Below are 25,053 nucleotides of genomic sequence, written 5' to 3'. Positions count from 1 at the left end.
TTGACCGTAGGCGTGGCTGGAAGAGCCAATGGTTGTCTGTCTATATGTGTTGGCCCTGCCATGGACTGGTGACCTGTCCAGGGGGAAGGCTGCCTCCCACCTGAAGGTAGCTGGCATAGCCCCCCCCCCCCCCCCCCATGACCCTTAACAGGATAAGCAGTAGAAAATGGATGGATGGATGGAAATGGGATTAATAAATATTAGCGCTAGCTTGTCCAGATCAAATGCAGATAGCAGCTTTTAATGGAGGCTGTTTTGGACTCCTGCATGTATTGACCCATTCGGTTGGTACATTTGTGGGGATGATCTGCAGGATAATGTAGTTGTCTTTCAGCAGCTGTTATTCATTGTGAATTGGAACTAATTTATTTGTTTACATGCAAGCAAAGTGCTGGAGAGAACAGTTCTCGGCTGTCCCCGCTTCTATAGTTTAATGAGGCAGGCTTCATATTCTGTCAACACACATTCAACACTCAATTCTCTAGGGCTTTTTCTTTTTTTTAATCAACACACCCACTCGCTTATCGCAATGCAGTACATTTCCATAACTGCCTTCCCACGGCTCCTCTCACATGGGTTAACGCAGAGCTCCACACGCACTGATATGACGCGGCTCGTGTTGCTCTGCTCAGTCATCTTAAGGCTGCTGCACTATATTTTTGGCTGATATGCCAATATAATTTTCTCCAAAGCCTTTGAGATTCTTAAATCCAACAGTATTGAGGGATTCCTGCATCGACGCGTCCACTCGAGCATTTTCATTCCTTTGGGCATTTTGTGGAACAAAACAATCAAGCAGGGTTAGAAAGTCACCCAGTACATTACAGTGACGGATTTGTGAAAGGCCAATAAAGGCCCTTACATCAACGCCAGTTTCAATTGATTACTTTTAATGAGCACAAATAAATAATGCAGGTTCTCACACATACTCGGCTGCACACAAGCACACTGGCAACGCTGGAAACCTCAGGTTCAGTGTCCTTCCTCTGCTTTCCTTTTCTTAAAATATCTTTGAGCAGATTTGCTTGATCGCACATTTCCATCCACCAGATTCAAATACTACATATAATTCTTGATTTATTACTTTCAAGTGAGGCTTCGCCGTCAGCATTTGGACGCATGTGTTTGGATATACTGCAGTACTACACTGTGTTCTGAGTAGGTGAAATCTTGGTTCTTCTCAAGGAATGGTGCTATATAATCTTAAAAAAAAAACTAATTCTGTGGTCAACCCATCTGACTTCTTTTAATAATTATTCTTGGAATTTTCCATTTTGGATTGCATTCATTTCAGCTTTTCCTGTGTGATCCTTAGTTTGATGCTACTTTGCAGTCAGTTCCTTCATGATTCATTACCAAATCTTCTTCTCTGTGTGTATCTTCTTGTCGTCTGTCCTCTCTTCCTCCCTTTGTCTCCTGAGCCAGCGACCTCTTCACCTGCTATCTACATCTTTACGTCGTCTCTTTGTCTTCTGTTTGTTTCTAATGCCTTGGTTTCTTTTTGCCTTTGTCCTATGTTTGGTTCTGATAAATCTCCCTCAGTATATCCTGACGGATTAGTTTTTCATGTTTTCTGAGCTGTCCTGTTTTTTTGACTGAAATAAATCTCAGTTTGTTTGTTCTTGTTCCTGCCGACCTTCTGCTTAGCTCCAGTTCCAGCCGGCCTGCTATCAGACAGCACTGCCATATGTGAGACACACAGCGTAAAAGTGAATATCTTATCTTGTTGAGGTTGTTGTTTAGGTTCATCCAGTTGCTCCTGCTACATACACTACACGCTTGCACTATACAGATGTTGAATTGCAGTGGGGGGACCAGTGTGCAGAGTCAAGTGACCTGTTGCAGTGAATTATAGTCTGCGTCCTCCCTCCTTAACCCTCCCTCGCCTGCAGTATTTGTATGTCAAGATTTGGAACTTCAAACCTCTGACGAGACAAAATCGTTAGCTAACATCAGCAAACACTAAAGTCAAAATAGGAACAAGGAAGCTGTGCTGATCTCAGTGGAGATATTGTACAGTTGCTCAAACGCCATTAATGAACAGGAAGTTGCATACAGGGTAACCTGTATTTTGCTCAGGGCAAAAACCTCCACTGACTTGGCAGCTCTACATGCTGCCTGACACTGAAGGTGCATCAGCAGGCTAAACTGCTGAGGCCAGGGCTGATGCTTGCTGCGTGATGACCAGATGGGAGGGGCTGGAGGCAGATGCTCTGTGCGCTGGATAATAACATCTTTAATATGAAAAAAGTTGAAGATTCAGATGTTATCTTCATGGGTGGGTCACAAGTTACCCCCAAATAAAGGCTACATATGCGAAACTATGTGATAAAAAAGCTGCAAGTATGTCGCCCCATTTCTTTCCTGTGTGCCTTGAATGTCCTAAAATGGCTGATGGCAGTGACGGGTCCGAAGTACCTTCTTGTTGGTAGCCCCTCTGATTCCCCACCAGCTGGTCCATAGAGGCGAGATATCGCTCAGATCAGCTCTCTATCAGGCTCTGCTGTGTGGACCCTGCTCCATCAGCTGCTCCCTGCTGGCGCAACATTACACGCATGCAGTTGCTGCACATCCATGCAGCGACTCTATAAATATGAAAGGGTAAAAGAGCAGAACATTCCCTTCTAGCTTGTTGAGAGACACTGCAGCTTTAGTAAAACTGAAAGAGTAAAAAGTACATCGAGTATGAGAAAACAGACAGTGGAAGAGCCAAACACATAAACGTATTTAGTCCGTTCTGTTCATCTGGCTCAGAGGAAGAGGTTCCACTTCAGAAATATAAAGGCTCAGTCTAAGTTGATGAAAATATGATGTTTTTTGTGCCAGATGATGGATTTGATGACTTCTCAAGTTTTGCAAATAATCCGCTTCGAATTCGACACACTGGAAGTTTGAAGAATTTGGAAAGAAGAGTTACTCTGAAGTCAAATTCAGAATGAAGCAAACCTGAACAAGCTTGCTGCTATGAACAAGGGTTGTCATCCACATCACTGCCTCAAGGGTTAATTTATCAGGTGCTTCAGTGAGTGACAGCATTTCTTTTTTTTCTCCTTTCCTCTATTTTGCTGTGCGGCCCTCGTTTCCCCCCACCAGGCCTCTGCCTCCCCATCCAGGGGTTATGACTACATCATCCCTGTTATGCCATGGTAAATGTCATCCTGGAGGTGTGAGACAGACGGCGAGAGCATGTTGGAGAACATCAGGCAGCGTTACTGGTAAACTTCAGTTATCTAACGGTATTAATTTTTCCTAGATGGAGGAACATGAAACCGTTTCCTGGCCATCTGTGACTCATTTACTCTGCATCAACATGATATTTTGAATATTCATATTTGGGAAGATTTAGTCACTAATTCCACCTACTTCCTCTTTTTGTGTTGCAGTGGGAGTGATTAGAGTGCCAGTGGCGGCCTGGTGGTTTGTTTGCTCTTTGCCTCAACATCAATATTTGTGTCTTTCCTTGCAGAAGTAACAAATGTGGGATGAGGGTTAATTAAGGCCCCAGAACGAAGGAGCCGGGGCCAAAGGCTCGTGGCATTGAAGAAGGAGAGATTAGAAGAATCTGAGCAGCCATAAAAAACATAGCAACAAAAGTGCTGCAGTATATCACGCAGATTCTGGAAATCAAATGAATGAATCAAGTAATTTACTTATAACTGTTTATGGTCATAAATGGGACATTTTTGTAGCTTTGTTCTTGGGGTTGATGATCTCCTATGTAGACCAGGGTCCTTCACCCAGGGAGATGTTCTGTGATACAGACCTTTTCTGATTCTTCTAAAATTTTGGTTCAGCCTTTATTGTCACTCTGCTGTTGGATACATATTCATATAAAACCAAAAAACACCCATCATTTCAACTGATCGGCTCGTTTTAACCACTTCCACCTCCACCATCAAACTGTATGGATAACTGCTGCTCTGTACATTGTTGAATGTATTGATTTCTTTATCGATTTGTTATCTCTTGAACTTAGACGGGCAGTGCCCCTTAACAACTTTAACAACCTTAACAACCCCTGTGACTTTGCAGCTTTGAGGGGTTTAACAAAAAAGTGATCAATGGTTTTTGTGCTAATTTAACAGCAGTTAAAACAGACCGGTCAAAAATTTGACTGGGAACACAAAATGAAGGGCTGGGGGGTGAACACGACAAGAGGGTTAACCATGTGGTGGTGCTCCCGCCCTGCATTGAGGCCCCTGCAGCAACCTCAGTGTTTTGGTATCCATAGAAGACATGTAACATGTGAATGCAGGTATTAGGCTGCATGTGGACCTGCAGGAGCCTCCACTCTGCTTGCTTCACATTCTGAATTCACTGATGATAACCTGAGCAGTCACAGCTGTCATTCACTCCTTTTTTTCTCTCTATTTTGCTACTTTTTATATCTTGTTTTTCAAATAAATGAAAGGAGGATGAGATTTGGCAGGGCCTTCTTCAACAGCAGAGAGGAAGCTTCCTGTTTCTGTGCTTATGATAAAGGCTGACTGCCCACATCAAGAGACATGCAGGATGAACAATTTACAATCTCACCCCCACCCCAACCCCATCCACCCCCATTTATCTAAGCAGTATGTGTGTGTGTGTGTGTGTGTGTGTGTGTGTGTTTCTTGTGTGTGTTGAAAGTTGATTTTTATGAAGTCAGGTCAGTCACACTGGATTCTCAATGTATCGTGTTTTTTAATGAATTAATTTCTGCATAAAGTTTTTTTAAATCACAAATGTAAAAAACATAATAGGGTCTTCGCCTGAAGTACCTTCAGGCTCAGGCCCTAAAAGGAGCTTTATAAATAAATCCAGGATTACATGGATGAATCTTCGTATGTCTTACGTTCTTATGAAACATTTTGATTTGGCTGTTCTCACATGAAGAGCGATCAACCAATAACAAAGTAATATTCCCACGAGCCGAGACGGCGAGCCAGTCCTTTGACATCATCAGCACTCGGCAGCAAGCGTGTGAACCAAACAGATGGAATCTCTCAGTGTTTGAATTTCACCTGTGAAAATGGTTTATTTAAATATTATTCTGATATTGTCATTATAATACAAAATGTTGCAATGTTCCAGTACAGAAGCCCCACACAGTAGTAAATAAAACAGAATTAATTCATCAGAATTTTTTAACAGCTCAACAGACAGGACCGCATCAAGATGAAATACATTAGAAGAAACAAACACATCCAGGGAGGTGAGTGTCATGACATTTCAAACAGAACAGAAACATATAGCTGCTGTTGTTTTCCCTGGCTGAAGGAACTGCCTCTCCAGTCCTGATTAGGAACCCTTCTCATCTTTGGTAATGGAGACCTTTCACTTGAAAGCAATTTAGCCTCCATCTCTCGACTCTCATTTTGTTTGTGTTGTTTTTTACCAAGCATCCACTTTCCATCACTCCTTCACAATATCAAACCATTCACCGCATGATTCTCTCCTGCTTTTATTTAGTATGTTGGGAGGACTCACTGTCAGGCAAGTCCCTTAAGGGTGAAAGCTTTAAAAAGATGTTTCTAATATATAGAGATTTTTTTTATTAATTTTTTCAAATACATTTATACCCAAGTTCATTTTGAAGAGATGAAAACCCACTTTGGACTTGTTAACACTTGAATATGAGTACATAACACCATTGTTACATGTACAGAACATCACTGGCCTCTGCCTTTTCAAATGATGTGAAAAAAAATGTTAACATGCTTATTTAATTTACAAGTTGTACAGGTGTGTAACATTTTACAATCTAGTCAATATCCAAATCCCAATGTTCTGCAAACTACATCCGGAATCATATTACATTATATTTCTCATTTAAAAACAAAAGAAAAGAAAAAAACCTGCAAGCTCCGGTCACATGTTTAGAAGTCGACAGTGATGTTAGATTAACTGTCCACATAGAACCTGAAGCTATTTGGAATTCGAGGGATTAGACAGGGCCGCCCTAAGTTGCCCACACTTCACGTACTCCACGTACTATGAGTCGACGTCTCTGATGTTATCCCGAAGCACGACACGCTCAATCAGCCCTTGAATCACAGTGCTGCATCAACAATTTCATAAACCTCCGCAATTTTTTGGGGGAGCAGTTCAACTACACAGGAGACAGTCTGCCTGGAACGCACAGCTGAATAAAAGCTTGGAGGGAGGTCTTGCTTTTGCAAACACAGAGCGCGCATCTGCATGTTTGGACCACAGAAACATGAGGAACCACATGTTTCACTGAACTCATGAAAATTTTGGTGATCAAGTGAGCTAAAGAGAGCATGCGCCGTGGCATCGCTGTTTGACAAAACTACCGCGGCCTGGTAGTACTGAGCTCAGGGTGGATGTTCAGCTTCACAGAGCGTTTCATGAGCTTGAGACATGAATGACTGAAGTGGAACATCTGCTGTCTGATGCACGAGAGCAACGTTTGCTGTGACGGAATGAATGTGGAGGTTGTGGCGCGCTAAAGAGGGTCGTTCCACTAGAAAGCAGAAAACACCAACCGTATGTTTGTGTATTGTCAGATTGTCGAAGCGTTGAGTTCATAAATGCTCTGCGTGGATGAAAAACTCTCTGTTGCAAAATAAAGCACAACATATGAATGCACGATTTCAACGAAATGAACTCCCAAACATTTATGTGGCAATGACGATAAGCAAGCCTTCACTCTATCACCATTCAGCCGTGTGGACATCCGTCTGGAAACATGCAAATGTGTGTTGGCATCATCGTAATTCAAACTGTCCTGATCCACGACGAGTAAATAGTCCTTCCTCTGTTATCATGAGACTGAGCAGGGAGGAGCACAGCAGCTGGGGCGTGTCATTTAAACATGGTCACGGAATAAAGTCCAGGTCAATTAAAATTAATCATCCGATGGTTACATACGAGGATTTGAAATGAGTCATAACTTGTGACATCCATTTTATTCCTATTAAGGATGCAATACAAATTAAAATGACAAGGGACATTTTTTTTTTTACACCAAAGCTAGCACATTGAAATAAAGCTAAATTCAACATACTGTAACACTTAACTCCAAGTGCTGATGTATGCAGGTCAAATAGCATCGTATTGTCCTCTCCTTGTAAGCCTTCGGATCAGTAAGCATGCACATCTGTATATGTACCACAAACAGGATGGAAAATGATGCACACTAGATCATTTGGATGGAAAACACAGCTTAAAGGAAAATAAAAGTATTACCAGATGTCAAACGGCCTAAACTAAAATGTTGAATTTCTTTTGTCTCTTAAACTTTGAGAGAGCGTATTCACAATGAAGGTTGATGGCTGATACAGCAAGTGTCAGCTATGTATACAGGACATACAGTTACTCTAGGGTTTCAAATAAAACAGATATATATCTAGATTTATATATATATTTATATAACACAAATATAGATTCTCCTTTTTTCTTGTTTATTTTTGAACACATCAACTGGAACAGCAAAACCATAAGATAGTCTTGTGAGTTATCGAACAACAGAATCCGTTTTCATGTCGGATCATTGCACCTCATGTGGTGTCAAGTCGGCATCTGTACAAAAAGTAATCCAGCTGGTTTAAAGGTGACTGGTGTGTACAGTGGCTAATAACAATGCGCTGGGTGCAAGAGCAGTAGTGCTTGGGAAATGAGGGCAAACTGTGCTGTCCGCATGGTGGTGGGGTGGTGGTGGGGGTGGGAGGAAAAAGTAAAACAGGCAATTTTCTTGTTCGCTGAGAGCAAACAGAGGGAGAATGCGAAAGGGTGCAAGCCATGACAGTTCCTCAGATTATAACAAGGCAGCCTTCATCAAACCACAAGCCAGGAGGAGGACAGCCAGTCCATAGCTGGGCGATATTCTTGTACCTGTGGAGAGAGGAAACCAAGCATTACCCTATGAAATAACACCAGCACATTTGATTGTGATAGCCCAGATCGCTAAAAAAAAAGAAACAAGAAAAAAGTGACCGTCACTATTTGGCCACTTGGGAGCAGCACAACAAGCTGCAAATACAACATGAACACAACGCTGTAAAGGTGCACCACAGGCACAGAGCAACATTATCTTTGCATGTTTTAAGTGTCCTCATTTAAAGCTGTGTATCATCAAATGGACACAGAAAGGTTTGATTTGAGGTCTTGCCGGCGATCCCAGAGGATTCCCACCTGCACAGACATTTGACCAATGAAATCCCTCGGTTCCGACTGATGTAATACCTCCATGTCATAGCGAATAGGTTAAACAGTTAGCTTGCTGCAACAATGGGACAAAGTCTTTGTCTGGGAAATAAACACCTGACAAACTTGACTTTCACCTTTTCCCACCTTCAACATGTGACATAACATGGTGACATCAGATTTCGTCCAGTCACACGCAGCTCTCACAAACGCAGCTACAGAAACTGGACTCAGACCCACTCAGTTCCATTAGTCTGACCTCAGGGCTATTTCTGCATTTGACACATATTTTTAGTTTGATTTTTGATTCATTTTCAGCCTTTTTTTACACCATAATAATCCATTTTTCATGCAGTTATGCAATGTGTTAAAAAATTCACAATAAATAATATGAAATCCAGCCATGTTTAATATTATCTGACTGAAAAAGAAGGAATAAATCAAAGGATTGGCTAAGAATCATCACTTCACTTTCTGCCACTTTTTTGACCCAACCAGAAGTTTTAAAATCATCATTTATTGAGGGTATGTTTTCATTGTATTTGTTGTTGTTTTTGTTTTTAACCATGTAAAACATGCACATTTTTCAAAATGTGATTGTTGGAGTATTCAGATCAACTTTGACGTTCAAAAATTGAACTTCTGTTTATATAACTCTTCCGTGACTTTAACCACACCATATATTTAATTTTGAAATTGTGATTTTTTTTTACATTTTAAAAAATAACTGCTTTTGAGATGGATTTTCACAGGTTGCCACTGTGGCCACCTCTGAAAACTGCTCTGACAGTTTACTGAGCAGCTGATGTGACAAACAGCTGCACACTAGAAAACAGTTTCCACAGCAGATTTTGGGGACATCAAACATGAATACATGAGACCAAGGTAATAGGTGACACTACAACAATCCTATAAAGGTGAATGCCGTGGATAAAAAGAAAAATGTTTACTCTCAATCATCAAAACCTGAGGAAAAATAACACCTGAGAAGGAGCAGGAGTAGTATTAACTTGTAATCCTGTGAAACCAGGCAGGACTTTGGGAAACACAAAAGGACATACTCACTAAATCATATTGACATTTATTAGATTGCCGTGACAGACGAGGCGATGGTTGTAAGAGAGAAATCGTCCAGGGGATGCTTTGTTCCTGGAGCCTGACTCTGTTTAGTCTGGGCTGGGAGAGATTGTGGGATGAAGGAAATGTGTGTGTGTGGGTGGATGTGTTGGGGGGGGTGGGCAGAAATGGAAGGCTTTGACCCTTATTCCCCAGCACCACATCTCATTTGGCTCCAGGTGATCTAGAGAACGGGAGCGCCACAGAGGAGCAGCAATCACTCTGGGCCAAAACATCCTTCACACAGAGAATAATTAATCAGCCTCCAGCTAGGATTCGGCGCAGGACACAGATGTAGAGAGACAGTACAGGAAAATGTACAAGGAGAGCGAGCACTCATTCAGGGCTGGTGAGCATTTTACTGCACATTAAAGTACAATTCAGTGGCACACAATTAAGTGTCACAGTCTCTGGATGCTGGATGTGTCAGTCTGTTTTTGTGGATGGACCCCAGCAACACCATGTGGGCTTTCTTAAGGCTTCCAAGTCCCTGGCATAGCTGGTCGATCCCATTCCAAACATCTGTGCTGTTTCAGTAATGTATAGTCACTGAGTCAAAAATCGAATAGAAGCTTTGTCCTGGTATTCTAAATTAAATCTAGCATCTGCATGCGGAGCTAATCAGATGGATTCAAACTTGCTAACACCACAATACAGGTGACAACAGGAAACCCTCAACTGAGCTCTGGTTCTCTCCTCCAGCCATTTGCATTTTTCTAAATGGAGGTTGTCAAAAGTAAGCCTTATTCTTTTTGCGCTTTTCCCCAGTTTCCGTCCCAGTTATAAGCGCTAATTTCTCCCCAGCAAGCTCAGGCCTCTCTCCGCCCTCAATTCACCCTGGGGAGTGTGTGCTTCCTCAGTCTCATCTGGAGTCGATGGCAACATTTTTTCACCTGAGTGAAAATGAAATGTAGCCAAACTGAGGAGGTGCTCCTGCAGCAACCAAGGCACAGACCCCCATCAAGCTCCCCACCCCGGGACACAGCCAACAGTGTCTGAACCGACTCCCAGCCAAGCCGGAGGTAACACAGCAAACCAGACCTGCAGATGCCACATTGGAGGCAAGACACTAGACCGCTGCAGCCTGGGCGCTAAATTCCAGAAGCATCCCCGGATTACTTTGACACAGCAGAAAACCCTGAATATTATATGATTCAAGTTATGAAGTGTATTTTTATTAGAATAATGATGATTGTTCCAACTGACTGAATGGTTGTTGGTTGTATACCAGCAAAGTGCTGGTGCTCCTGGAACCAGTTCGGGTGGCACTCTGGCTAGTGACCTCAAGAAGAGGGTCAAGATCAGGTATTGACTCCAAACTGGCCCCCACTGTAAGGGCTGATGGTGGGCGCCGTTAGGTCAGGGAGGCTCTGACACTGGAACAATAATCATGACTCAGACAGACAGGGATTTCTCTTCTTTACTCCAAAATGGAGTAATTGACAAATTTGTCCTACACTGTGAGTTAATGCAGACGACACCTTTAACCAAACACATGACACTTTCTTTACTCTTACATCTGCCATCTTCAAGATAGAGTTTAAGTGCGTAACCTCGTACGATATGAGCTCCTGACATTACGGTCATCAGGGCACAGCAAACAGATACAGAAGTTATTCATCTATTATTGATTTGATGTTGAGGTGTTTTTATTGTTTCACTTGCTGTGTTCATTGTCATTTTTCACTTTGTCTGCATGCAGGAGAACATGGAAGACGAGTCCACATTAGTATGATTTTATCAGACTGGATATATGTCACTATGAGACATGCAAAAGTTCAGTGTGATCCAATTCAAAACGGGATCCCTTGAACTCACTACATTGTGCGATTGGGTGCCGTCTGGCTGAGCTCAATGGCATGCGGACAAAGTAAACTGGCAACATATTTTCAGTGAAGTAGATGTGAAAATGTACAATCATCCACAACCTTGAGTCTGTTAGAGCAGATGTTTGTTATTCATTTCAGGAGGAGTTGCATGGTTTTATCATTTTGTTTTTCCTCCATTTTGGCAATATTTGATCACATTATTTTTCATTATAATATTGTATTTATTTTACATGGAGGTGTAACAGTGCAGTAAACCTGAATCTTAAAACACTCAGAGCTAAGATGGGTAATGCAAAGATTGCACTTGCCTGATTCTTGGCGTAATGGCATAAGTGACACTGGGTGCTGCTAATATAGTTAAATCCATCAATAACAAATATTCTGGATGCAAAGTTTGGTTCAAGGCCCTCTGGCCGGCTGGTCTCTGAATCAGTTGTTTGTGTTGTGGGCTTAACATGAATGGAACCAAGCAGAGTGTCGGTAGGTCAGGTGAGCCTGGAGCTCAGTTTGAGTTTCGCGCTATCCTTTAAAAAACAACTTGTCTTCCGCTTGTCTGTCTTAAGACATAAACTCAGAGTTAAAGTCTTCCTCTGCTGGTGATTTTCCTCTCCACTCACGGCACCTCTGTCCTGTCCAGCTTAGAACTACATTTTGAATTTGTGCTGGTTACGGGCGCTACGATGTTTGTCACTGCAGCAGCATCTATAAAACATTGCATCAATAAACAGGGAAGAAAGGAAGCAGGAGTCACCTAAACTCTGAGGTGAAGCAGATGTGATGCTCACATGTTTGTGGTCTTTTTCATGTTTTCATGTTTTTTCATGTTACGAGCATGAGAGCAGCCAGCCACGCATACGTGTATCCATGTACTGTCTGAAGACTGCATCCTTCAAATAGCAGGAAAAACGCTGCAGCGCCGACATCAGACCTGCTCTGTGTTGGTCAATGTTACAAATGTTTCTGCCTTCATGATATGCAGGAATGTTGCAACAAATCGGTGAGTGCCCGGTGGTGCTGGTGCTGTTTCAACTGCCTGCACTGCTGGGCACCAGGCGTAAGATGGAGCCCTGAGTCTGGAAGGCTGTGTGCGTGCCAGCCTACTGTTAGCAGGATATCCCCCGAAACCACTGGAGGAATGTGGATGAAACTGGATGGCATGATAATACCAGTATTATTACAAGCAACACGCCGTTCACTTTTGGTGGAATCTGGATCAAACTGTAGCTCCTTGATGCTGATGACTTTTGAAGGCTTCATCATTGGCAGGGACAAAAGGGTATTTCCAGACAGGTCATGGAGAGGTGATCAGATTCCTCACTAGTGTTGGCACAAATTAGGATTCTGATATGATGCCAGCCAAAAATATTTCACCAATGCTAAAATTGTAAATATAATCGATTTGGACCAGTGCAGAAAACACAATGACAATTTGACTTGATAATGTTTGAGATTTTTAGGATTTGAATGTAAAATTTTGCTTGTGTGTCATTTAAAAAAAATGTTGAATTGAAGAAGGTAATTCCATCCATCCATCCATCCATCCATTTTCTATACCACTTAAGTGCTAAGGGTCGCGGGGGTCGGGGGGGTGGTGGACATTGGGCAAGAAGCAGGGTTTACCCTGGACGGGTCGCTACTCCGTCGCAGGGTGAAGAAGGTAGTTACATTAGTTATATTTATTTCAACTAAATAAAATATGTACCAAGTATAAATGGTGCCATTTTAAACATCCCTGCAGATGAATGCATCATTAATCTCTCTCTGTCTGTCTCTGTCTTGCTCTTTCTCTTTTACCTTCTCCCTCTCTCTCTCATTCTGATTTTTCATTAGTTTCTTTTTCTGTCAAATATTGATTGGCTGGTTTTCCATGAATATTTTCAAACAGCACCTTCAGGTATTTTCAAGTCATATTATCATAGGTAAAGAGTATTTTGATGTCATGGCATGAATGAATCAGTGTAATTAATAGAGCAGAGGTTTACTTTTTATCGTTTAAAACGTGCACCAGAAGTATTTTCTATTGCTTCTTGTCAGGTTTATTTGACTGATTCTATAAAAACATTGGCTTCTGTCCTGAGACATATTTCAAACACTATTTTGGTCCGACGCTGAACGCCTCTCTCCATCTTGATAAAAATTGGTGGGCTGTGAAAACACCAGGGAGACAAAAGAACTTATTCTACTGTTTTATAGATTCACATTTCATAGATGAAGCCAAACCAAAATAATTGCTGAGATGTGGGAACAACAAAGCAACTTAGTTGGAATGGTGTCTGACAGGGCGAGAAACGAAGGCACTCAAGCAATCAGACAGGCTGGAAACAAGCCAGGAGTTTAGCCTGATTATCCAAACCACTGGTTCCCAACCATTTCATATTCTTTCATTCCAATAAGCTTTTGACGCTAATGAGGTTTCACTCTCCAGCATTTCACAGGGAAAATGTTTCCCCTCTTCTTCTGCCTGACCTGATTAGTCATCTGACGTGTCCCTGGGATTTAATTTGTGACCTCCACTCACAGGTTGGGAAGTACTGATGATCTCAATGAGAACTAAAACCCAGTAGCAAAATAAATGTTCAGTATTTAGAGAGAAAGGAAGCACTTATATTCCTGGGATCACTCAAACCTCCATCACTCAAACCTCCATTACTGATGGAATTTTATTAAAAAAAAAACCTTTCATTTAATGGCTGTGAATCTTTTAATAATGCCGACATGTATTGAGTCTTGCCTCGCTACCAATTAGTGTGTGTCTGATGTCAGATTGTTTCCATTTGTTTGAGTCTATAGCTGCGAGTGAAAAGAACGTACAAGCCATCTGCATGCACTTGGAAACTCTATGCATGAAGTGGTTTTTTTTCTGTATATTTTTTTGTATTTGTGCAAGAGCTTTTTTCACTCCACAGCTTCCGTTGCCAGAAAGAATACCAAAGGTAAAGGTACCTTCTGTGTCCCTGTGCTACTTTGAGAAAACAACAAAGATAAAAAAAACATTTGTGAATTGATGTTTTTGAACACTGCAAAATTGCCGAGCAAAGAAAAAACAAATCGGGAAAATAATCCAACTTGAATGTACAAGGAATGAGTGGCATTTCCTCTGTGTACTCCCCTGGCTTTCATCCACAGTCTGATGGACGGAACAATTATCTGTAGGTAAAACAACAGCGTATCTGTCTGTCTGTGCAGGAGAAATGTTCAAGCTGTCTGCGCGATGGTGGAATAGGCTGCTGCTGAATACTCTCCATTTTGTCCTACTTAACCTAACACAACTCTGTATATTTTGCCAAAATGTTTTGGCTCAGTGAAATGGTGATGTTGAATATCAATTTCAGGCCAGGGAGGCAGTCAGGCTCAGCGAGGCGGGGAGGTGAATCACCACAGCACCTCCACGGGGAGCTCAGAGTGGCTTAGTGCCAGTTTGACCCGTTCATGCTGATCCCTGGCTGCCTGACGGGCTCGCTGACTGCCTCTTTGACTCTCATGCCTGGCGGCTGGGCTGAAGAAATTGCGGTCTTGTTTTTTCGATGGCAGATGCGCTCTCTGGTTGTCTGGCTACCTGAGCGCCGACTGAATGTTCTAGTCTGACCTCTTAGAATGCCATTAGCAGCAGCATTGACTTGTCAGGATTGTGGCTGAGGCTGAGAGTAATAATCTTCAGGGCTATAAAAAAGCTCCAAACCAGCAGCAATCTTTCAAGTTACAGCTCACATATCAAGATAAAACCGTAGTGATGTGAAGGCCCACCAAGGGTTCAAACTAAAACTCTGATTCTGTGAATGACTCAGCATTTGTCAACACTTATACACAACTTAGCTTTCAAAGTACGCTGATCTGATTTTAGCTGTCTGTGAACCTTAGATAAAACATTTATACATTGTCCTTGTCTGTAAGTTTTCACAGGCACGAGTGAGTCGGATTCAAAGCTCTTTGTCTGGCCAGATTGATCCCTACGTATATATTCTCAGTCATCCTTCTCATCGATTCCTTTGTGAGTCTGACTGTGTTTGGTCTAATCAAGTATTACAATCAAATTCAAAAAAACAAAAATGAGTTTGCAAGTCTCAGCGTTAAACATTATTTTTTTATAGTGTCTCCTTGATGTAAAGAAGTTTTGAAAGGAAAAAATGTCACTATTATAATATGGTAAATACCAATTTTATCTCAAAACAGTATATTGTGAAAACATCATTTGTATTATCTCATTAATTGAATCTCATTTCTATCTCTGAATGTGTTTTCACATTATTAACCTTTTTTTTACACCCCTTAATACCCCAATTATGGAGAGATTTTGTGTAACATTCCCAGATATATTTTTTCTTGTGCCCTCCCGATGTTTCACATTGTGGTGCTGAACCAAAGTCATTAATTTCAGGTGGTGGATATCCAATGATTTGAAGGGCTCACACACGAGTATGACAAGTATTTTCCACTTTCTTCATAGAGTCATGCCTGTACTACCTGTTTACCTTTGAGGATCCATTAGCTGCAGTTTCCCAGATACTTAAGACAAAATATTACTTAGTTATGACTTGGTAATTAAACGATTATCACCGCTTTATTGTCAAAATAATTCTAATGATGTTAAAAAAAGTTATTTTTATTCTTTGTTGTTTGTTTGATTATGACAACACCATATCACATTGAGAAACAAAGCAAAGCATCATAAAGAGTAAAATACAGAAACCTCAACTAGACCAGCAATCAAATTGCGCAGGCCAATAGAATACAATAGAAAACACAATATAATTTTAAAATGAATTAAAAATCATGATAAAAAAAAACTAAGCAAGGGGGGGGGGCATCTGACCAAAAGTGGAGGGCAGCTCTAAAGCTCCTCTGCAGATCTCCCCACTCGCTAGCCTACGTGGACCAGTTAAAACAAATGGATCTGCGTGGCCTCGAGACAGATTAGGGGCAGAGAATTTTTGAAATGTACAGGCGTGCCAGTTTGTGTACTGCTTGGAAAACAGCGGTGAATCCAGCATTTGTAGTGCAGAGATGGTAGCACTAGTTTAATGCTGTCTTCAGTCTCACCGAATCATCCTGCAGCAGCTGCAAGCGAGACAAAGAGCGCTGGCCAACACCCAGCTACGATGAGTGGAGCAGTAATCCAGCCTTGAGGAGATTAATGCAGTTGTAGCACTGCTCATATCATTACAAGAGAAGACGGGCATTAGTTTATCAATGTTCCTCAGTTGACTAGAGCAACATTTCACCTCTGTCTGCTTGTCTGAGTGAAGGATGACAAGAGATTCCTGGTTTGGGCAGGCGGCCTCCAGAGGCCGGCTCGGTTCCCTGAGGTCCTGGGGAGATCAAAAACCATCTCTCCTGCGTTGTTGTCATCCAGTAGCAGACATTTTTCACATCCAGTAGACAATTAAAAATGAATGTGGTGGAGTTGGAATCTGCTGGATTTAATGGATTATGGTTTATTTCAGTGACATCTTTGTAATTGTCAAAGGAGAGATTATGTTTGAGAAAGAAAGTGCCTGAAGGGAGCATATCAAGCAAATACATCAGTGGCTGCAAATAGAAGATATGCCTTGCCTTGGCGAAAGTGAGGAATAAGAAATACTTTGATTATCGTTTGGTGGATACTGCCCTGCAATTGTGAGTGTCCAACTTCACAGTTCACATGGTCATGATTGTTGCGCCATAGTAGTTTATGTGTGCTACTTATAAATTGCTGTAATTTAGCAGCAGCATCGAGGAGAGGAGCAGTTAGCAGCCAGGCTGTAGTCTTTGATCTTTAATCCTAAATCATCAGTCCTAGTCCTTCTTCAAAATCTGCGTGGTGACTAACACCTGTACATAGTAACATAAAGGATCGTGCAGGATAAGACACGCAAATCTTTAAAAATCCCTGTTAGGGCACTCGGTCAAGAAATAAGTATTTGGTGAGCAGCTCAATGTCTGATTTGGGATTGGAGCCTCAAATTTAAATAGAAACTGAGTTCATCACAATAAAATTCTTGCAGGATTAAACTAGTATTTAGTCGTATTTAGGGAGGAGTTAAAATGTGGCATCCCTGAGGGGGGGAATGGCCACAATAATATTATTTAATGTACTGATTTTTGTTTCATTTTTGGGCCATGTGCTTGTGGGTCGTTTCCAGGAATTTGTAGGTTTATTTTATTCAAAAGAGAAAAAATATATACACAATATATTTTAGTTTTTGGAAAAGCAGTGCGGTGAAATGTTTGCGTTCGCTCCGGGGGGATGCAGTAAAGAGGCTCACCCTTCGCCGATCCATCAGATGCATTTCAGAGCGAAACACAAACGCTGTGTGTCTTTACTTATACGTTCTTTGCCTGCTTTCACAGGTTAGTAAAATTGGTGTCAGCCGAAAAGGATTGTTTCATGTTGTTACCTGTTTTTTAACCTGAACGTGTGCACGAGAGTGATGACAGGACGGCCGAGTTACTTATCGGTTAAAACATGTTAGCGACGGGCGAAACTTCTTGCACGGCCGCCATGATGGGCGAAGTTCAAGGGAGTTGATGTTCATTAGCGAGAGTCAGGAATTCTCATAGAAGAGAGAGGTTTTTTTTTGCTGTTTTTCTTGTTGAGTGTATTTAAATAAAATGTGAGTTTCCAGTGCCGTCTGCCAGAGTCCTTGCAGCACCAGCATTTTTGTGTAATTCTGTGTTGGTCACAGACAGTTGTGAACTGTCCAATATGTTGGATTTTATTACTACACTGTGAATAGTGATTTCTGTCAGTGAGTGACTGAATGTGACAAATGTGTAATTTAGCAATTACTGATCTTCTTTATTGAATGTAATTGTGTAAAGACATATGATGATGATGATGATCTATGCCATCCTTCTCTCATAGGAGTAGACATGAGTGCTGCCTCTGTGGTCATCTTGATGCACCTCTCAACTGACTGTGTATGAGATGGCCATGCTGGGACTTCCATGGGCTGGTTCACAAACTTCTTGATAGCAGTAGATGTCAGCTGGCAGGTCAGTGGAGGCTCCCTGGTGTCAGAGTCCCAGGTGATGAGTTCCCACAGAGTGGATGTGGCTGGATTGGTGACTGGAGTCTTCCTAAGTCTCAAACTGTTGTCCCCAAGCTGTCTGCGTTAATCACCTTTGCCTCTGATCTCTAGAATCTTGCTAACTGCCTTCCTCCTCTCAGACTGATTTGGGCTACAGAGTATTGTCTGAAGTGCAGCCTTACTGTGTGCATACCAGGCTGATCTCCTCACTGTTGGCATGACAAGGTCTACCACCTCCTTCTTCTGGCTCTTGAGAAGTTGCAACTGGTACAAGAGATGTTTTGGTCCATCAATAGAGTTGATCTTGATGTTGAACCAGTTGGGTATGTACTGTAAACCTGTCTCCAGGTTTTTGAGCCCGTGCTTTGAAACCCAAATGCGACAGAACCTGAGAGCTGTAGTGAGCCATCTACTGTGACATACAGGCCCAATCTCCAGGAGAGCAAGGTCAGTGGGTAGAACACCCAATCTGATAGATGTATTGATTCTATAGGCGTAGGACTGGTCTGTGCTTAAGTCCCTGATGACATCTTGGCTGAGCTGAGGGAGTGGAGGACCAACAGTGATCATCTTGAAGCTTGGGTTGATGGGGAGCTTGATGGCACTGTCCAACATGTGCCCAAGTGGTCCAGACCATTTGTTGTGACTGAGAGTTTTACCATCAAGGGCTTGAACTAGGTGTCTGAGGCCAAGCTCACCAGTGCGTCAGACAATCCACACCGGCTTCCTGTTCAGATTCACCTCAACATAGTGCATCACACCACCTTCCCAGCCAGTGTTGACATTGGTACTGTCTCCTCCAATGGCCATCAGAGTCTGGTCACAACCTCTTTCTTTCAACCAGGTGACAAGGTGGTCTGCAATCACTTCTGCATGGCTCCTGTCCTCTGTGGCCTCTTCTGGGGTGAAGTGCCAAAGGTATTTTCCTCCAGGTTCACTGCAGACAGTGTAGTGCTCCTCCTTAATGAGACCAGGGAGGTTTCCCTGACTGCCTTCCACTTCCATCATCACCTTGGTGTCATCCTTCCTTCCATCAAAGAAGATACAGGTCAGCCCTGTCTCCTGGACTTCTGCCTCAAACTTACCCATCAGGTCTGCTGTTAGTTGCTCCTGTGCCCTTCTGACCTTGTTATGGTCTATCACCAGGGTAGGGTCATCCTCTGTGATGATACCTGCATCAATCCATGGCAATGTCTCAGACTGGCTAGGGCAATGTTGGTGATGTCTGCTGTGTTGTATTTTGTTCTCTTCGGATAGGGTGGTTCAGCAGTACAGCAGGATGGCACCGGCTCTTCTTGGATGGCACACTCTGGGCTGGCCAGGTCCTCATCACTGTCTACCTCCATGAGTTCCACAACTTCCTTCTGTCTCTCCTCTGTCCTGGTTCGTCTCTTCTCGGTGGCCTTCTTCTTCTGCTCTCTGTTTGTTACCAACCTTACCTGCCTCCTGGTTTCTGGATAGTCTGCAACGCTCATCTGGTGAGGTCCAATACTGCCAGTCTTCTCCTGCTGTCCTTTGATGAAGACCAAATCTGGACTGGTATTTTCTCTACCCGAGGACACCTGCAGTTGATGTGGGCTTTCTGTGGACACTCAGAACTGCAGTCAGGTTCAATGCAGGTTTTGATTGGACACTGTCAGGTGAGGATGTCCAGCAGCTTCTCCAGTTTACCAATGAACCTGTTCCTTTTTTCCAGTTTTGTCTTGCCTCTGGCTACTGCTGTTGCTTTGACTTTGGCCTGTATGCGGACTTCGCTGTTGACAACAGGCTCTATGAAGAGGCTGTTTGCCTTTGTCCACTGAGACAGAAGTGCAGGAACCACTTCCGTGTTGATGAATTGGGAGACAGGATAGTTCCTGCAGTCAGATTGGCTTGTCTCTCACCTCAGTAGGCCATACCTGAGGAGATCCCTGCCTGTGGGAAACTTTGCTGGGGGAAGCTCTTAACTGCTCCTACCAGATGACTCTGCTGGCAACTTGATGCACTCCTGGTTTTGTGTGATTTCCTACTCATTTTGTATGTATTGTAAGAGCTAGCACGCAATCAACATGCAGTTTATACACTCAATATCAACTACTGATAAGTCCTGAAAAGAACTGGTACCATCAGTTGTAATGAACCTCTATTTCAAAATTGCAGAACTCCCAGTGTTTTCAGCATGAGGCCATGTTCGTGTTTAGCACCTCAAAATACACTATTTGTTCACTAAGGCCCTTTCAATTTCTGATTTTTTCCAATTTTGATCAAAATTTGACATGCCCTAATGTATGAAAGTGTCAGGTAAAGTTGAGGATGCCAAGTGTTCACATAGCTTTGATTTTGTGGAAATAAATCAGACCGAGACACACGCTGGAGCGAAACACTTCTCCGTTCTTTGCCTGCTTTCACAGAAACCACTTTTGTTACCGTGGTCCCCAGCAACAGGACCCGTAACAAAAACAGATGCATGTAACAGTAAGATGCGTGTTGTGTTCATCGCTCTGGTTCATAAGTCAGCCGGCAGTGAGAGCTCGGCGCTGTCACCTGTTGCGTGTGTGAAGAGTTGAATTCCGACGTGTGAGGCTCCATCCTGGTGAGAGTGATTCCTCTCCTGAACTTTCTGCTCCGCTGTGATTGAATGTTGGAGTATTTTACCAGAGACACTCGCCATCAGTCACTAATCAAGAGTAGAACATTCCAGATCTGAACACAAAAATGACTACAGAAGTGAGATTAAAGAATCGGACGACTCAGATCAGAGCGTTCAGACAGTCAGGCTTTGAAGAATGCAATGACTGACAATGGTCTCGATTGCAATTTGACTGTGTGTGTGAAAGCCTCAGCCCTTGACTCATGACGTAAGCCCTCTGATAGGAGAAACCTCTCCAACCTGGTGACTGAAACCTTCACAGGTTCAACTGAACCAATTTTGTTTGCCAGACTGAGAAGTGAAACAAAAGCTCAGAATCATGCGTTCTGGAATGAAAGCACGGCTACACAGTCAATCAAAGGCAGAGCTGACGTTTCAATATTTCATTGATTGATGACGCTTTGCTTGTTAGTGTTAATGAGTGTTGGAGGAGACATCAGAAAATCAAATAGTGGGGAGGAACGATCCCCTGTGCTGCCTCATGCCTTCACGCAGACGTCTGGGATCCAGCTGTAGGTCAAATGATCATATGATTATTCTGAGTTACATTAAAATCAAAATTTAGATATTAACTGCGGGTGTTAAAATGAATATGAACATGAGCATTAGCACTATTAAGGACCTAAAAATGTTTCAGTCACAGCCTGAAAGAGGACTTAAGAGTTGTTTTGACAGACGTTTTGTTTGACAGACCACTGAAGAAGCAGTGATGAAGTACTGATAACACAGGAGCTAACACAGGACCTCTGAGTCTTTATTCTAGCAGAAACAAGCTAAAACGGCAAAGGATCAGGTGGAGTATTTAACAGTAGGGGGCGTGTTTTTTAGACTGATAAATGTTAAATAACATAATCATGAACCGACATGAAATGCCAGAGTGAATGTATTGTGTTTACAGCTGCTGTTGGCCGCTTCCTGTCTCCTTGAGTCCGATGTGGCATGAAGAGCTCTTCCTCATCCGCTGCCAGACTTCATTGGTGCTCAGATCTGGGTCTTTGTCCCTGCTGTGCACTCACAGACGTCAACCAGATTTAAATGAACACAATAGATGACGGAGTGAGTAAGAATGGACCCATGGAAGCATTCCCAGATAATTGAAATGACACATTGACACTGCGTGACTGCTTGAGAAATATGAGCAGCGGTCTTTCTGTTTTTAACCACCTACTGGAGGGATGACTCACTGGTGTTCTTTCCTTAGAGTGCAGTGTAAAAAAAAAACATGGTTCTTTAAAACAAGGTCAGTGATTTTTTTTTGTTTGGATGAATGCTTATGCAATCAAGCTGAGTCCATATTTGTTTTTCTTTCAAGCGGGAACCAGGCTGGCCTTTGGGGGGGGGGGGGGGGGGCAAGTCTGGCATATGGGACTTTTTTTTTTTTAACATTAAACTCCAGTCACCTTTGAGCATTGAGAGAACAACACTGCCAGGAACGATGGAGGCCAAGTTGTGATCTAACAACTGCTGACACACTGGTGGGGAGAAGCTGTGAACTAACCACTGTGCTGCTGCAGCCTCTCCACCAGCCACACACACACACACACACACACACACACACACACACACACACACACACACACACACACACACACACGCACACAGACCATCTCCAATTGTTTACAGATGCAGCAATGCAAAGAAAAGTAAAATAGCTGCTCTCTTTCTGGTTGGATGTCATTTTAACCCATTTAGTTATTCTTGCTCATCTGCCTTAAACCTGAGCAGGGCCATGATAGAACCGTGTCGCCCTCAATCATAACACCTCTCTGCAGCTCAGTGAGAGTGGCTAAGGCTGCCTGAGCAGCCACAGAAGAGCATTTATCAGTGTCAAACACACAGCACAGAGGACTCACTGCAACATAGTTGTCAGCATAATTTGGCTGCTTCATAATCTCCGACTCTGCAGCCCTGGGGATTATTCAACTTTTTACCTCTATTCAGTGGCAAGTAATATCTCTCTGTGTTTTGCTTCAGGGTGCAGAGGGCGATGCGAGCCCAGAGCAGGGCTGACTTTGTGTTTGAACTGTCTGGCCAGTGGGGAAATGATTGACATTTTTACTTTAGGGTGAATACCACAATTAAGCCATAGTCTGACAATCAGAAAAAAATAATGTGAATTTGCCACAAAGTACACATCAAAGTAGGGCTCCACCGACACATCCGTCAGCCGATATATCGACCACATCAATGTCTATGGTTGTCAATGTGCACTGATATCAGAAAACTATTTTTCTTTACAGAGAATGCAGAAATGATGTTCATTTCACTCTTCTATTTAAATAGTAATGTATGACACAGTTAAGTATCTCTTTATAAAGTCATTTATTTAAGAAATTAGCCTTCTGAGTACACAGTCACATTGGTAAATGGGTGCACACCGAACAAAGAAAGCCTCTGAAAGGCACCGCTTTCAGGAGTAACACTAGGCTGGTGACGGAGCTTCTGGCTACTGCCTACCCTCCTGATAACCAATCTCATCTGGAGCTTCAAACTATGAATGTTCTCTGTCAGTCACCAAAAGTCACACACCAAGAGTCACAGTGGGTCCATTTTACCCATGACAGCAATATTTTGTTGTCATAAAGTATCTTCAGCAATGCAGCATTTTGTTTCAATGCAATATTTATATTTAGTAAATTATTCTCAGACTACATATGTAAATTAGCTCAGCTGCAGGGAAACACACAAAAGAAAAGTGCTTTTTGTAGCTGAACTTTTAATAATTTTTTTGCTATTTTTAATTTTTGGTACCGAGCAGAGCTCTCTAATTCCTGTTAGCATTCTGCTAACTAGAATATGGATAAATAAACAAATTGTAAAGTTCTCATAGATTTCCCAAATGTTATCAGACCAAATTGGTTTTAATTCTGAGTGTGAAACATTATTTCATGGGTGTTTTGTGACTTTCAGAATAAATGATGAGTGATAGCAGAGGAAGCAGATGGCTACTTTGGTTAGCCTGCTGCTAGCTTGAATTTGAATAAATAACTTAATCATGCAGCTGTTACAACCTTCCAAATGACATCATATAAATCACGATCAACAGCCATCATTTTTACAGTTGAAACAGCAGCGACAGACTCACCTGCAGTGGAGCCTGTGATGTAATATCCTGCCCTGTAGCTTTAAGGTGGTAGACCTACTGTGAGTAAGACTGCCATGTAAACAGCATTTTCTAATGACCTGTATGATTATATGGTCCAAGTAAAAATACAATTAAGACATGTGGAGTATTACAATCAGTCACATTCCCCTCAATCATTTTCAATGAATTTTCTCAAATGAGGTGGTGGAGGCAGCAGCTCAAGCAGGGAGCCTAAGCCTTCCTGCCCCTGCACTGTAGACATGGATACACAGTTATACTATTATGTGTTGTTAAGAGTTTTCACAGTATTCTGCACCACACGTGTGATACATGGTCTAGCGCACAGCGAGCGATAAAAACTTAGCTCAAAATGATCAAAGTTGATACTTTCAGGTCAGTTTCTTCAAGGGAAATTCAAAATTATCAGATTATGATGGAACAGAAATATTCAAAAAGAAACTCATGTATAATGAAATATTTTGTTATTTAGATTATGCTCAATGTTCAGAATGTTTCGGTACATGTAGGCACACAGTTGCCACTGATAGTGCAGCAAATGTTAAACCTTCTCTTCTTCACAAAACCTGTGTGTTTCCTATGAGACGTTACCCTTGCCGGTGAGGTCAACCTGCACCGCAGCGAGCTACCTTTTTAGAATTTCTGCTGCATCTATTTTCCCAGCAAAAACCGAAGTAAGAATTCTGATGCAATATTAGAAAACATGGACTGCATTCTGGCTGTTTAAAACAGCAGTTGCAGATGATAAATATCCCCCTTCCCTTGTCCAAACATATTAAAGTGTTGAGGTCAATAAGGAAACTTGCTTTGAGTCATTGTCATTGCAGCTTTATTTGCTAATAATGCCATAATGGAATGTCATGTCAGCAATGCTCCGGTCGTGAAAACCTTCTGACTGAACCGTTACAGGCAATTTGCATAGAAAGTGTTTTTGGCATCTGGCACTTGCACGCCTCTCAGAACTGGTATGCCTCCATGTTGTCAAATGTATCAATCCACACACACACACACACACACACACACACACACACACACACACACACACACACACACACCTGTGAAACGCACGTTAACCAGATCACACACAGGTCCCCTCATGTTCTGGACTGATTAACAGACAATCGAGGTTGATGTCTGCTTCAGGTAGGACTATAAGTTATTGCAGTTTTACAATATAATCATGAGAGTCAAAACAAATAAATACAAGGTTGATTTGTTGCTGTG

The 25,053-nt window shown here is 42.3% G+C and overlaps 1 protein-coding gene across 1 annotated transcript in view; it reads right to left on the bottom strand.

Moving 5' to 3' along the window:
* Positions 1-4,652: 4,652 nt before the first annotated feature.
* vstm2a (V-set and transmembrane domain containing 2A) overlaps positions 4,653-25,053 on the bottom strand; it is an 84,648-nt gene continuing 64,247 nt past the window's right edge. The window contains exon 5 of the mRNA XM_086191997.1: positions 4,653-7,833. Coding sequence (XP_086048123.1) covers positions 7,757-7,833 — 77 coding nt within the window. The 3' untranslated portion in view covers positions 4,653-7,756. The remainder of the gene's footprint in view (positions 7,834-25,053) is intronic.

This window comes from Aulostomus chinensis, chromosome 21, assembly GCF_037954235.1.
Source record: "Aulostomus chinensis isolate RoL2024-O1b breed Wild chromosome 21, RoL_Achi_v1.0, whole genome shotgun sequence".
In the NCBI taxonomy this organism is placed as follows: Eukaryota; Metazoa; Chordata; class Actinopteri; order Syngnathiformes; family Aulostomidae; genus Aulostomus; species Aulostomus chinensis.
The sequence above is the reverse complement of the archived record's forward strand: the minus strand, read 5'-3'. Positions and strand labels throughout refer to the sequence as shown.